Source organism: Rhinolophus sinicus, chromosome X, assembly GCF_036562045.2.
Source record: "Rhinolophus sinicus isolate RSC01 chromosome X, ASM3656204v1, whole genome shotgun sequence".
Taxonomy (NCBI): Eukaryota; Metazoa; Chordata; class Mammalia; order Chiroptera; family Rhinolophidae; genus Rhinolophus; species Rhinolophus sinicus.
In genome coordinates, this window is record NC_133768.1 from 98,401,579 (window position 1) to 98,417,639 (window position 16,061).

General features: G+C 41.0%; 1 protein-coding gene across 7 annotated transcripts in view; it reads right to left on the bottom strand.

Moving 5' to 3' along the window:
* Nucleotides 1–15,388, bottom strand: part of ARHGEF6 (Rac/Cdc42 guanine nucleotide exchange factor 6) — a 126,687-nt gene extending 111,299 nt beyond the window's left edge. For 2 of the 7 annotated variants that reach the window (XM_019714693.2, XM_019714691.2), the window contains exons 1-2: nucleotides 15,121–15,316; nucleotides 13,825–13,908 (exon numbers count right to left, since the gene is read on the bottom strand). In XM_019714693.2, the coding sequence (XP_019570252.2) occupies nucleotides 13,825–13,908; nucleotides 15,121–15,285 (249 nt within the window). In that variant the 5' untranslated portion in view covers nucleotides 15,286–15,316. Of the gene's footprint in view, nucleotides 1–6,578; nucleotides 7,025–13,824; nucleotides 13,909–15,120 lie in introns of those variants that run through there. The other 5 variants (XM_074323243.1, XM_074323242.1, XM_019714692.2 and 2 more) reach the window with 4 other exon arrangements.
* Nucleotides 15,389–16,061: the final 673 nt, after the last annotated feature.

A 16,061-nucleotide genomic window follows, 5' to 3' on the forward strand; every position in this document is an offset into this window, starting at 1 on the left:
GCTTCACAGGCTAGGCTCTTCATAAAAGATGTTAAGAGTTTGACACCTTAACAATGCCTCCATGTTTCCAAGAGGTAAATAAACCTGTATGTTATTGTCTAGGATGAGAGAAGTCCTTAATAGTGGTTTCACTCACCGCTTTGCAAACTAGTGCATTTCATCTCACTTTAATTACTTCTTTTCCCTATTGTCCTATTCAATCCCTCAATTGACATGTCTGATTTTTGTAATAATATTCAAGTCCCCAAGAAAGTATAAAGTTGGGATTTTACTCGATTTGTCTAAGCAGAACTTAATTAGGAAGGTAAATCTTCTGCCAGAAGTCAAACAGAAATGATGCGTGAGTGTATGCTGTTTTGGATGATCCACATCTCAGAACACATACAGCCCTCTGTGTGGTAGAGTACAATTTGCTAGGGTATGACAAAGCCTGGAGCTAATCAGACAGAAGTCTGGTGTCTTAAGTCTTTCTTCCCAATGACAGCAGAGGAAGTGGCAACGTCATTGTTGAAATCCAAATATGGAGCAGCTTCTGGACTGAGTGGATATACACTCCCTCTAAAAAGTTGGTGAGCAAAGGTCCTAAGAAACTGGCAAGTACCATCACACGTCTTCATTTGCGATTCAAAGGCAAGACCTTGCACTTCCTTTTGGTTCTAACTCCAATGTCATCAACAATGGCTCTGCATACCTTATGCTGTGCTGGCAACTGTTCACCTCTCAGATTGATTTTGGGGGCTGCCTTAGTGATAACATATGACCAAATTAGAATGGGACTGGAGTAGGGGATAGGTGGCCAAAATTGTGTGGTTTTAATAAAGAGCTATATTGTGTTCCATTGCCTTCAGAAAGGGCCTGGATTAGAATCAACATTAAAACCAAATTAGAATGAGTTAGATTTAAAACAAGATAACTTTTACATCTCCTGTCAGGAAGATTGAATTGATCAAATTTTCTAACAGAATACATTCTTTTTGGTATTATCAATATACATGCATCCCAATTCAGAAATGACGTGTTTCCTTTTTAAGTGTTACATACTGTGTTTTTTGTATAGAGGAATTTTATTTTGATTTTCTGCCTCAACTATGCCCAGTTCAACAGGCTTATTATTTATTTTCCTGGAGACAAGGGGGAATGCTTTTGTCAGTCATCATCAGAAATAAAAAATAAAATATTTGTTGAATTGTTTAATTTAACTAAAATATATGCATCTTGCTCTGGTGTGTATTTTTAAATTTCAAGCTATCATAATTATAAAATAAATACACTCATTTTTAAAGACATAAAAGTTAAACTATTTCATCCAGGTAAACATGAGAAACTGAAAATACTCTTTTTTTTCACATTCTTCTAGTTTATGTATAGACTAGAAAAGAATGAAAAGGTTTCCTGATTTTTCAATTCCAAGAGGAATCTGCCCGAACGGTTTCTATTATTAGCACACAAAATAGTAGCTAAGAAGTTACTGTGGTTAACAACTGAATAATTCATAGTCTCTGAAGAATTCAGTTGCTTTTTTTTCTCCAGTTCCTCTTTCAAACTGGATCCCCAAACATATTTCTAGTTCTGAGTTGTTATAAAGGAAACCATATACAAATTGTTTTCAGCGGTTAAAAACTGGCCACACTAACAGCAGCAAGACAATAAGCTAAAGATTTAGCATCTTTTATAACCAATTCATAAAATTCTTAAGATTACACATTTATTGTCAGAAATTAGAGTTAAAATTCCAATCTCTGTTCCATGTTGGATCCATTAAATATCACTGAAATTTAAACTGTCTTTATGTAGCCATCCAAATAGAATATACAAACAAATTAAATATGACATGTAAATAATTTTAAACACATTCCAATATACTCTAATCTAAATTCAAATTATTTTCTATGATGCAAAGCACTGAGAATTTCAAGTCTAGGGGGCAAAAAAGCATTTCAATTAGTGAGTGAAAGATGTTAATAATGTTGAAAACATTAACTTCTGCTGTTAACATAAAATCAGAGGCCAAGCCTGCCATCACTACATCTAAAACTCCCAGAAACTGAACTTTGTTTTGTCTTCTGAAGAGGGGTGTTAAGTATTAGAAAATATGTGGGGGTTTTACCTTCAACTTTGTTTTTTAAAAAAACATTTTCCCAAAACAAGCAATCTCTGCCAAATAAAGCATGGGACTGAGAAACAAGATGGCTGGATTTGTTTTCTCCTGTTTTAAGTTTCATCCCTGTCTAAATTCTCAGTATAACTAGTGTAAAACCTCAGAACCCCTGGCAAAGCTATCATTCCACAGAGCCCACAGTTTACCCTTTCCTGTATCCAGGTTTTCTTTAATGTTAAGATTTCAAAAGGAAATCTTTCTAAAAAGCATGACTCACTTCTTAAATGGACCTTGCTTAACATAACCGAACTGAGTGAACTTCTTTTGATAATGCAATGCTATCATTTGTGAACACTAGTGTATTGAAATACATTAAAATTCCAATTAGGAAGTAGCTTTTATTGAGAGTTTACCCAGTGCTAGGCACTGTACTAAGAGCTTTACTTGCATTCTCTCATTTAATGCTAAGAGGTAGTGTTACCTAATAAACATATACCTAATAAGCATATACCTAATAATAATAAAGTAGCATATACCTAATATTATGTACCACTACCACCAAAGAAGTTAGACTATACCTAATAATTGGCTAACCCAGGTCAGTTCAAGTCCAAAATTAAAGCTCTTAGCCACTATATTACTTCTCAAGGACAAAGGTTCTGTGACCATGAATCAAAGCCAGAACAAGGCAGGGAAAGTCAAATTGTAGCCACTAGACCACACAGTGTGTATTGAGCTGCCTGACCCTATAACAAAAGACCCCAAAAGGTGGTTATGTTTTGGGGGCTGCTTTTTATAGTTTTTCTGTCTTCGTTCTTGACCTGTTGTTGATTTCACTTCTTCCACGTTATGCATAGATACATACTCTTTCTGCTATTGCCAGCATGTCTAATCTATAGCAGCCCCTCTTCTCCCTTTATCACAAGTTTCTATTTACACGCTGTTTTGCACTTTACAAAGCGCTTCCTCATACCTTATCTCTTCCAATCTAATTTCTAATCAGTTTTGAGATGAGCAACCAGATTACCCATACTTCCAACATGCTTAGATAAATAAAAGTAATTAGGCTCTGAGTGAGGGTCTATGGCAGTCTCCTAGGAATAAAGTGTGTTAAGTCTTAGTGCAAAGATGGGGCATATCTTTTGCAGCCCAGATCTTTTCTGACCATTCAGAGATTCTATGAATCATTTATTTAATAAACATTTACTGAATGCCTGCTATGTGCCATGTTCTATACTGAGTGCTGGGGTTCTAAGGATGATCAAGCTCTGGTTCCTGCCTTTGAGATGTTCTAAGACTAGCAGAGAGGCAAATGTGTCCACAGATTACCATAGGTGGACGGCATACAGGTAGTGTGGCACAAGGGACTATGGGAAAGTAGACAACAGCTGCCCGATCCAGAAGAGATTTTCTAGAAGATCTGAGGCTGAAGAGGAAGCTGGTATCTTTCTTTAGGGTTCTCAGCTAGGTGGCAGAAACTGAAGGTTGCTAGATTGCTGAACTCTAGATTAACCAGCAAAATGGTTCTCAACTCTGGCTGCACATTAGAATCACTTGGGAAACTTTCAGAAATGAAATAATAACAGGACCTGGCTGCTTCAGAAAACTGTTGGGCAGTATCTACTCAAACTGAACAAATACACACCCTCTGACCCAGCTATTCATTCCTATGTATAAACCCAACAGAAATGTGCACCAGAAGACATGCACAAGTATATTCACAGCAGCATTGTTCATAGCAACTAAAAACTGGTAACAACCCAGGTGTCCAACAGGTGATGGAGAAACAAAATATGGTATATCCACACAATGGAATGCAACGAGCAATAACAAAGAATGAACCATTAGTATCCGTAAGAGCGTGGGTGACTTGTACAAATATTACGCTGAGTGAAATAAACCTTACATAAATGAGCACATACTGCATGATTCCACTCATATAAAGTACCAAAACAGAAAAAATGAATCGAGTGTTAGAAGTCAGGGCAGCGGAGCCTGTTGGGAGGCGTATGACTGGGAAGGGGCACGAGGGTAGCTTCTGGGTGCTGATATCGTTGTTCCTTATGGATGCACTGATTATATGGATGTGTTCAATTTGTAAAGATTCATCAAACTATATACTTAGGATTTGTGCAATTTCCTGAATTCACATTATACACATATATAAAGTTTACTTAAATGTTAAAAAAAGAGAGAGAAATACCAAGGCCTGGGCCTCACTGCAGATCAATTCACCCAGAAGCTCAGTGGGAGGGACTGCCCAACATTTGTATTTTTTAAAAGCATCCTAGGTGACTCTAATTACAGCCATGTCTGAAAACCAAGGGGCTAGGTGTTCCTGTGTTTATCATCAGCTCCTTTGTGGGGACACCCTGACACATGGCAAAGAGAATGAGTTCTGGAGTAAGGTACATCACTGATTACATTTTGGTTCTGTTTTGCACTGGCAGTGTGAGGTCTTTGTCTGGGTCATCCCCAAACCAGCACTGTGTAATGGGCACTATGCCACCTCCCTCCCAGGACTGTTGTGAGGATAAAGTAAAATAATATACTTAAAGTACCTAGCACAGTAGCTAGAACATAGAAGGTACTTGAGAAATGGTGAGGACTCGACTCCTCTTTCTCTTTTGCATCTAAGTTTCTAAGTACAGTGATGAGCAGATTGCTGTAAATGAACAAAACTCATGCTCTGCAATTTCTCCTTCTGAATGAGTTTCTTTGTAAAGACTGAAGTAATATTATACTTGGACTAGTGATGTCAGATGAATATCGGGCATTTCTGGGCCCTAGTGGCTCTCTCTATTCAGCACCTGCTATCCCTGAAGATGAATGGAGAGGAGGCCAACCGTGGGACATACAAACCACAGACCCTCCTTTGGAAAGCTTTGCTCCCATTCTCACCCTTAAGAATAGCTCCAGCCCTGTGCAAGGACAAGGCCAAGACATGAGTTGGCACAAAGAATAGAAAAAATTAGTAGATTGGAAAACCTACCATCCATAAAATATGCCAAATGAAATATTTTTGTATAAAATGCCATGTTTTAGTAAAAACAAACAAACAAACAAACAAACAAACACAACCCTGGGCTGAGAGCAGGAAATACAGGTCAGAGTTTTGATGCTACCGCTATTAAGCTGCCTGACTTTGGTGAACTAAACTTTTGTTTCTCTGTCAAATGAAAGCAATGCCATCTCTCCTACATCCTTTACAAGGGCCTAGTGACTTGCAGATAAGATAAGTAGAAGGCATTCCAAAAATCATTAAGCAGCAAAGAAATGCAAGATGAGAACACTAGCTGAAATTTTCTTTGTTCCAAACTCCAATCAACCACCACCACCCCACCCCAAGACTGAGAAGTCTCTGATATCCACTACTCCAAGCACACCCCAACACTACAATAGCCTGAAACTTGCTTATGTAATAAGGGACTGCAGCATTGCCTGGCATGTAGCATAATACTTTGCTTAAGAAAAATCCTTGGAAATGCCTCAGCTGAAGTACAAGGGCAGGTCCAGGCCTTACGTTTTGGAGAGAGGTGCTCTCAGTCACCGAACACCAGAACTGTGGCTGGAGCAAATGATGTCATCAGAGCTCCTCTTACCATGGTCAATGTCAAAATTAAGATAGGAAGTTCAAGGACAAATTGTGGGGTTTCCAGGCAAATATAAGTTAGAAAAGCCGTTTGGACCTTAGAATCTTGCTTTTAAAATTGTTAATACTTTACAGAACAGCAATTGAAATTTTCCTATTCTGTAATGCTTTCTTGTTTATGTGAAGCTTTTACTGACAAAAACATACACAGTTGTATAGAATAATATATTCCCTTACTCTATTTTTATTCCCACTACACATTAAGAAAAGAAAAAAACTCATGTGAGTCACCTCTATATCCAAAACCAATAACAAACCAAAAATATAAGATTTTCTAAGAGACAGAAATAAACTTAAGGACTCTAGAACTAAGAAACGAATAGCTCGAATACCTGTTGGGTTTTTAAATGACTGGAAAATGAAAACTCGAAATTAACTACCGGCACGTTGGAACGCCTTATAGAGTACAGGTCTTTCCCCATCCATAAACTATTCCTGCGACAGACCTGTGTACTCATCGCCAAAAATATTCCCAAACGTACGGATGTCCGGGATGGGGGGGGGCATCTAATTAGTATCAAAAATATTACTGTTAACTCCTTGCCCTGGTTCCGGGGGTGGGGAAAAGAGGAGTCTGGTCAGATGCAAACCTTGCGGCCAGAGCCGGACAACTCGCCCCTAAGTTTGGAGCGTCCTCGCTCTGCTCCCTCGCCACCCCCTCCGTGCACCCGGGATCTCAGTGCACTGGGAGGCCCTGACAGCGGCTGAGTCTGGGAGCCACCGCAGGAGGAATGAAGGACGGCTCCTCTCCAACAGGGGTCCTTAGGCACCACCCCAAACCCTCACGCTTTCCCCTTCTCCTGACTCGCTGCCCCCCAGGCAGGTCACCTGACTCGGCCTCTGCCCGCTTGTCCTCCGGCTGCTCGATCACTCCAGCCCCACCGCTGCCGCCTCTTGGAAGCGGCTCGTCCTCCGGAGTCACGGGGCCAGCGAGCGGGCGGGCGAGCCTGTGCCAAGGCTGCGGGAACCGTTCAACCCAGCCAGAGCTGGGACCCTGCCCTGAGCGCGGCCGCCACCAGGACGAAACTGGAGAGCTGGGCTCGGCTCGCCCGGGCGGGGAGGGGCAAGAGGGGCGGCTGCAACTTTGCTCCTGGACGCGGGCGAGGAGGGGGCACCAGTCTCCAAACTCTGTGCCGCGCCCGCAACCTCTCCGGTCCAGGAAATTTTTGGTCTTTCCTTTTCTTTCTTTCTTTCTTTTTTTAATTTAAAGGGAAGCCAGATTCTTGCCCTCAAGTTGTTGCTTCCAGAACCTCGCCCCTCGGGCGGAGGACCGCGGGGCCGAAAGCGGAGGGGGGCGGGCAGGAGACTCGCCCCGTTGGTTGCGCTGTCAGGGAGCCGCGCCAGGCGTGCGGGCGGGGGTGGGGGTGGGTGGGTAGGGGACGGCTGCGGGCGGGAGTGGCTACCCAGGGAACCTGCCTTCGCAGCTCCTCTGGACCCCGCTCAGCTGCCCTCGCTGGCCCCCTCACCGTCTACAAGGGAGGGAGAGCGGCCTGGAGGGACCCGGCAAGCGGCGGGGTAGCAGTGACCCGGACCTGGATCACCCAAGTAGGAACTGGAAGTGACAGCGGCGAGAGGCAGAAAAGCAACAGCAGCAGCAGCAGCAGCCCAAGTAGCCGTGGCCGCTGCAGAAGCCCCGGTGTAACGGCGGCGGCCACACTGCGCATGCTGCTGCCGCCTGCTTAAACCCCGAGCCCAGGGCTGCCGGCGCCTCGCCTGCCAGTCGGTCACTTCCAGAGCCTCGGGCGGGAATCCCGGCCTCACAGATTAGCCCTTCCTGGTGGCCCGCTTCCTCCTCCACCCCCGGACGCCACTCGGAACCCCAGGGTCGTTGTCCAGCGACCCTCCACATGCCTCCCTTCCCCAAACTATCCTGGATGTCTTTCCTGGGCTCTCTGATAACAGGCCCCAAATCAAATAGTCTCTTGAGGAGGAATAAAAAGGTTCTTGACAGATGGGAAATATTTGCAACCTTATTTGAAGTCCAATTTTTACAGAAAGACAATGCAGTCGGTAAAAGATTAAGATGACCAGACTCATAGGTGTTATTTAATGGAACTCATGGAACTCACGAGGACTACCAGATTTGTTCAACAGAAGAAACAAAATTAACCAAATCCTCTTTAGTCTTCTCACTAGCTGAAGTTGAGCAGCTAAATATACAAAGCTTTGCCCAGCGGAAACTGATAGAAACGGGAGAGTTAAAAATAGTGTCCAACAGTTAGACATTACCAATCCCTACTCTTCCCTTCATTTTAAAATGAGACAACAGAGGCTTAGAGAAGGGGACTCTGACCTCATACAGGTGGTAGGTTTAGGGCTTGAAGGAAAGTCTGCTAATACCCATTACAGCCACTGGGTAGTTGTTGGGCCTTATGCCTCACTCCTCCAGGGAGTTTCTGCTCTCCTAGGGCTTGAGGTCTCTTATGGAAGATTTAGCCTTGACTCATGATCATTGGTAGAGCTGCCTTCCTTCCAGAACTGCTTCCCTGCAGAGCATCCCCTGGGAAATGGCAAATCATACATCCCACAGCCCCACTTTGGGGGGGGAGGCACCCATGCTGTTCCAGCAACAAGGCAGATGGAGTGAGTCAGGGAGACAGGAGGCAGTGAGGGGGTGGGGCAAAGAAAAAGCCATACTGATACCAGCTGGAGAGAGAGAGAGAGAGAGAGAGAGAGAGAGAGAGAGAGAGAGAAGAAAGAAGCACTAAATAAGCCTCATATATATTCAATTAAATCCTTCAGGTAAAAAAAAACAAAAAAAACATATCTTTACAAAGTAGGTTTGGACCAGGAGCAGATCAGGACATGGTAGGGCATACTTAGCAATGCGTTGGTAATAAGGGTGGCAGGGTACAAAGCAGGAGAATCTGCTGGGGATGAGGCAGAGGGAAGCCTGGCTGAAAGGAAAACCAACCACAGGATTAGAGCTGTGACAAACCAATCATTCATGGTGCTGTAGCCAGGACAATGCAGTCAGATAAGTATCACCTGGCCACTCTCAAAGGATCAGAAGAACTGTGTATGTCCCTGATTCCAACCAAGTTCAAAGGCAGAACAAAACCAAACCACCATTGCTAGACTAGTGTTGCCAAGGGACTTCCTGGTCACATTAGTGACACTCTACCTAGACATGAGGATTTTTCCATATGCTCTAGAAGATTTTCTCTTGCGGCTTTAGTGTCCTCCCTCCCTTCTCCATTCTGTAAACAAATAGGACAGATATATTTGGTTCACGGAAAAGGAAAAACAAATAGAATATAAAAGGGTGATAAGATGTCCAAACTCATTAGGAATCAATGAAATACAAATTACAGCAATAAATGACATGCCATTTTCACCCAACAGTTTTGTAAACATTAAAGATAATATGGAGGACTTCCAGGGACATGAGAAAGAAGGCACTTTCTACACTATTGGTGGGAGTAGAATTTTGTATAGCATTTCAGTAGGGGAATTTGAGAGTATCTAAAGAATTTTGACACAATAATTTTATTTCTGTGAAGATGCTTCAAGAATAATCACAGGGGGCCGGCCCCGTGGCTCAGGCGGTTAGAGCTCCATGCTCCTAACTCCGAAGGCTGCCGGTTCGATTCCCACATGGGCCAGTGGGCTCTCAACCACAAGGTTGCCAGTTCAATTCCTCGAGTCCCGCAAGGGATGGTGGGCTGTGCCCCCTGCAACTAGAAATGGCAACTGGACCTGGAGCTGAGCTGCGCCCTCCACAACTAAGACTGAAAGGACAACAACTTGAAGCTGAATGGCACCCTCCACAACTAAGATTGAAAGGACAACAACTTGATTTGGAAAAAAGGCCTAGAAGTACACACTGTTCCCCAATAAAGTCTTGTTCCCTTCCCCAATAAAATAAAATCAAATAAAGTAAAAAATAAAAAAGAATAATCACAGATGTGCACAAATCTCTATATGCATATCCAACATGGCCCACTGGGATTTACCCCAGGAAGACAAGGTTGATTTAACATGAAAATTAATCAATGTACATATCAATATAATAAAATACAAAAACCAATGCTCATCTTAGCAGAAGCAAAAGCCTTTGACAAAATCCAGCACTCTTTTATGATAAAAAAAAAAATTCAAAAAAGTTGGAATACAAAGTTGGGAACTTCTTCAACCTGCTAAAAGGCATCTATGAAAAAACCCACTGCTAACATACTTAATGGTGAAAGACTGAAAACTTCCCCTAAGATCAAGAACAAGGCTAGGATGTCTACTCTCACCATTTTTATTTAACATTGTACTGAAGGTTCTAGCCAGACAAGAAATTAAATTAGGAAGAAAATGAAAAAAACGCATCCAGGTTGGAAAGGAAAAAGTAAAACTATGTCTATGCACAAATGACATGATCTTACACAAGAGAACCACAAGAAATCTAAAAAACTATTAGAACTAATAAACAAGTTCAGCAAAGTTGAAGGATAAAATCAATATACAAAAATCAATTGTACTTTTATACACTTGCAATGAATAACCCAAATATAAAATTAAGAAAACAATTCCACTTACAATGCCATCAAAAGGAATTGATTACAATGCCACCAAGATATTTTAATATATCACATAAGATATTAAATATCATCAAGAAGGTACAAAGCATGTACACTGAAAACTACAACACATTGTTGAATGAAATTTAAAAAGATGTAAATAAATGAAAAGATACCTGTGTTCATGGATCAGAAGACTTAATATTGTTAAGATGGCAGTACTCCCCAAGGCAATATACAGATTGAACAAAATCCCTACCAAAATTCCAGCTGGCTTTTTCGAAGAAATGGACAGGCTGATCCTAAAATCCATATGAGCACACAAAGGATCCAGAATAGCCAAAATGATTTTGAAAATGAAAAACAAAGTTGGAGGACTCACGCTTTCTGATTTGGAAACTTACTTCAAAGCTACGTTAATGAATTCAGTGGGGGAAAGAATAGTCTTTTCTTCAAATGCTATTGAGACAACTGGATATTCAAATGTCAAAGAATAAATTTGGACCCCTACCTCACACCACATACAAAAATTAACTCAAAATAAATCAAAGACCTAAATGTAAGAGCTAAAACTATGACACTCTTAGAAGAAAACATAGGAATAAATCTTCATGACCTTGCAATAAGCAATGGTTTCTTAGATATGATATCTGAAACACAAACAGCAAAAGAAAAACAAAATTAGATGAATTTAACTTCATCAAAATTGTTTTTAAAAATTGTGTTTCAGTGGTGGCGTGTTAGCTCAGTTGGTTAGAGCATGGTGCTGATAGCACCAGGGTTGCTGGTTCAATCCCCGCATGGGCCACTGTGAGCTGTGCCCTGCTTTTAAAAAAAAATGTGTTTCAAAGGATACTATCAACTTAGGGAGGCACTTCAGGGAGTGCTTTGTTTCCCATGTGTCTCAGCAGACTTACCTGACCAGTTGCTAGCTGTGTGATCCTCTAGAGACCCTAGGACATTATAGCCATATGAGAACACAAAGATAGAGGTCACTTGGAGAGGCTAACCTAACTGGCCACCAAGAGGGTCAGAAGGCAGCCACTTTTTAATGTGGTCACCATACCCCACAGCCAATACTCAAATTGTCAGTGTGCTGCTGCATCTCTGGCTTCACTTTTCTGCATTTCCAAACTGACCATTTCAATCTGGCATTCTTTCTTTAGATAAATAACAGTGTGTTTTAAGCAGTAGTCAAGCCCTGTTCTTCTTGTTTTTTTGTGTGTGCATTAACAGTTTTATAGCGTCAACAAAAATCTATTAATCATGTTACATGCTAGGCACTGTGGAAAGTACTTTAAGCCTGAGAGATACTCTATCTAAGTGACAAGATATGGAAACAATCTATTGACCAATTTTAGCTCTGTATGTGTGCACGCAAGCATGCACATGTGTATGTGAGCACATGTGTGTGCATGGACATTTGTGCATATGGGCATGTGTGTGTATAGCTTTTGAAGTAATTTAGTCTGAGATGACTCTATATCCCTTATAGAATGATAGCTATTATGGAACAGATAATGGTATTTTCGTTTTTATTTGTCAAATGAAAACATGGTGAGGTTGCCAATGATTTCTGTACTCTGAAGCTGCCAGAAGGTATACTGAGCTTCTTTGCAGTTTTAAGAATAGTAGGTGGTACAGAAACACCTCTCAGGTCTGACATTGTTGGAGAATGAGTCGTTTCGCAAAAGTGGATTTTTTCTGATAGCTAATGCTTATTCCTTCAAGCACCAATGCTTAAAATATTTTTATCCACTTTGGATAGAAATCGTTTTAAAAGTATATCATACTTTTCATTTCTTAAATGACAGGCACTGGACATATTTTTATCTCTTTTTGATAATTCAGGCTGGCCTGAACATTGTTTGAATATTGTAACAAGACAATATTAGCATCATGGTTAAGCACATACTTTCTTTAGTTTGACAGACCTGGGTCAGAGTCTTGGCTTGGTCAGTTACTGACTGTGTGACTCTAGAAAAGTTACGTGGCCTCTCTATGCTCCAGTGTCCTCATCTGTATAATGGAGACATTAATAATATCTTTTGCATAGGATGGTTTTAAGGATCAAATGAGAAAATGCATCTAAGGCATTTAAGATATCATTGCACATAAGACATGCATAACAGCTGGTTAATGTTACTGTTATTACTAGGCAGTATTGTATATAAAATTACGCTTGTAAGAGGTATATGGGACCCATATTGAGGCACTCCTAGGACTCAGACGGAAGTCTAATAAAATCAGTACATAAGGAATGAAACTAGAAACTGAGCTTGGGTGCACCCAGCAGCCAAAAATACTGACCACCCAGTCTCAAGCTCCCAGATAACTAAGAGATGGATCTAAACACAAATATTGGCAAATTATTAAAAATTGTTTTTAACTGAATATATTTGACACATAACATTGTGTAAACTTAAGGTGCACAGTACGGGAACTAAATATTCTGGGACAAGCATAGTCTGATGCTGTGGCTAAGTTTAGGAAAAATTCTGAAGCCAGCAAAGTTTATGTGGGGCAAAGCTACTTGTGCTAGTATTAATAATAATAGCTAACACTTGGGGAATACTAACTCCATGCCAGGCACTCTTCCGTGGACATGAATTCATTGATATTTCACACCAATCCTATGATATAGGTACTGCTGTTATTCCCACTTTGCAGGTGGGAAGACCGAGCCATAGAGCCATCGTTAAGTAACACACCCAAGGTTACAAAGCTACTAGTGGGAGAACTGAGATTTGAACCCAGGCAGTCTAGTGTCAGACTCCGTGTTCAAACCACTACTAATATTTCTCCAAATATAATACCACTAATGTATGCCCGCACTTCTTATGTCCCTGGTCCTGTGCTGAGAACTCTACATACATTATCTCATAGGTCTTTTGGAGTTGGGGCTCTTAGCTCTACATTATTATGCAGCATCTCATTTGATCCTTAAAGCAACCCCATGAGGTACTGATCACTGTGTCCATTTTACAGATAAAAACACTGTGGTACAGTGAAGTGAAGTTACTTGGCACACAGGTGAGAGTACTACCTGCCTCTCAGTAACACCCCCAATATGTATCATAAGGATCCATATAATATTAAATAATGCAATGTAATTTAGTATACAATTTCTAACTCAGGGCCAGATCCTCTTAGCTTTTCAAGGCCTCTGCTCTAAAGTGTTAATGGGAAAAAGTAATGATACACTTTCCTCTCTTTCCAACTCAGGAGTAATGCAGTGACCCTCTGCAGCAGCCAGCGGCTCACATTTGGTTCCCCTTAGTAGGGAAGCACACCACACAAGCTCTGTCACTGGAAGCCTGCTTTTGGGACTTGGATGTTGTATCTGAAAGGTATCATATTTTGAGTTTTGTTTTGTTTTGAAACTGGTTTCTAGAAAAGCCAAACTAGCAAGCCACCACTGTGGACCACCAATCTCAACCATGGTTTTCCCTAAAATGCTTCCTCTGTTTAACAGTGAAAATAAACCAAGGACTTACCTACAGCACTGCCTTCACTAGCAGAGTGAAAAACAATGGCAAGAAGGAAGACAACTTGGGTGGGCTTACCTCCACTTGAAGGGTTGCACATCCTTTCAGGAAGTCATTGATGTTGTTGATGCAGTCGGCTTCTGTTTGGGGCTCCAGACAGTACTAGAGAAAAATAGTCAAATGTCACTTGGAGACTGTCATCCCATGCCAAGCGTACCATATTCACCATTCTCTAATAACTACATAGGTAGGCTTTTTAAGGCAGGGAGCAGCGTTGCTGTCAATCCAGGAAGAGAAATAACCACCAAAGGAAGTGATGCAAAAATCTAAACGGTTGGTTTTTGTTTCAAATGCCATCAAATCTTTAGTCTCAAGCCATCTCTATGAACTTTTTCTCATGCTCTTTTGTCTGAGTGCTGATAGCAAATTAGAGAAACCCAGACAGTATTTTGAGCTTGGTTTTGCTTTCTGCATACTACCTTGCTCCCGTCTCTTCATAGTAATTTATTCAAAGTATATTTTCCCTTTTGTTGTTCTCTACATTTGATCACAATTCTCTACCTTTTACCACCATTTTCTCACTGCTTTTCAGGTTTAATGAATTATAAGTAAATCAATTTGTTCAATAAAAATAAACTAGTTCAAGAAGGCAAAAGAATTATACTCACAGTCACATTCCCTGATGACCTTAGGAAAATAATTGTAGAACTGTACCTTTAAATTGACTTAAAGTGCCTAGTTTAGAAATTATCCATCCTTGTAATTATGGGTTTCCAACATTAAAAATTTTGGATTTTTAAAAGAGAACAAGGGTAGTTTCACTTTGAACATAGGTTGCATTCGAATCATATATTCAGTTTCTATTTTTTTTAACAAACCTTATGTAACATTTAGAATTATTTATCCTAGATGCTAAATAGCCTCTCTTTCTATAGATATTTTATTTCTTTGAGAAGAAAATCTACATTGATTTTAGTCAAACTATCAATAAACACCATCAATATCTGTTATAAATCATCCCATTATTCCACAGACTCATATGTACCCCAAGTTCAAAACATGTCCTCGGTACACAGGGAAGTGTAACATGCAGCTCTATGACAGAGTATAATATGGGTGTTCTCCTTGTCCACTGGTACCAGTGGTGTAACAGGTTATTATACTAATATTTGGTAGCTAATTACTAAATGATAACATTTCATTTTCTGACTTTTTCACACTACAAAAGCAGCAAGAAAGAATGTCTAACTCTTAGAAAGACATTTAAGTAATAGAGTCCCAAGACCTGGGCAATCGAAAATTTCACGAGTTACATTATTGCTGCTCTCTGGTGGTAAGCACTCCCAAAGATACTACAAACGTGATGTCCCTTACCTTTTCTACAGAGCCAGGCCGCAGTCTGTTGATCAGTTTGCACAGCACTACCCCATTTTTCAGCGAGGACTTCAAAAACTCCTCCGGATCACAGATGGTCTTTTTTGGAGAATCTAAAACTCCCAAGGATATAAGCCATGTCACGATTCGCTCTTCTGGATTCATTACTGAGGACTGTACCCTCCGAACAGCTTTCTGGGGCAGCTGCAAGGACTAAGCCACATCCGCGATTGCATCTGCTGTTGTCTTCCTTTTTATGAGTTCTCTTCTGGTGCTTGCAGAGCAAAGCTTTAAAACAACTTTTCTTAGACAACGGTGGAACCCACTCAAATTATGGGATTTCAAAACCACAAAGATCACACTCAGAGATGTGGAAAGAGAATGAATGTAAAATTCCTGGAAAACATTGGTTTTCTTTTTCAAAACCTGCAAAACAAATTCATTAGGATTGAAAAAAAAGAAGAAGAAACATACACACACACACACACACACACACACACACACACACACACAAAAAAAAAAAAAAAAAAAAAAAAAAAAAAAAAAAAAAAAGCTGTGCAAGAAGCTCTTAGGGAAGGAAGTGAGGAGGATGCTGGGGAGGGAGGAGAAAGAAGGAAACAAGAGCTCTTGGAAAACAGAGGTGAGCCAGCACTTCAGGGGACCTTGGAAATGAGACACTCTTGGGCCAGTCTGGGAAAACGCTGTCAATAAATAGTCTAGCCCCAGTGAAAATCTGGCTTCTGTCAGGAGGAAGATGCCAACTGGCTCTTAGGTCAGACAGATCTGAGCCTTGTGGGGAGCTGTGCTGGCTGGCACAACAGGACTCAAAGAAGGTAGGCTGAGAAAATTCTTCCACAAAATGGCCAGATGTCCCCATACTCTCACAGAGATGGTATGTCATGACCATTCCTTGCAAAACATGTTGAGTTGCATGGTGACAC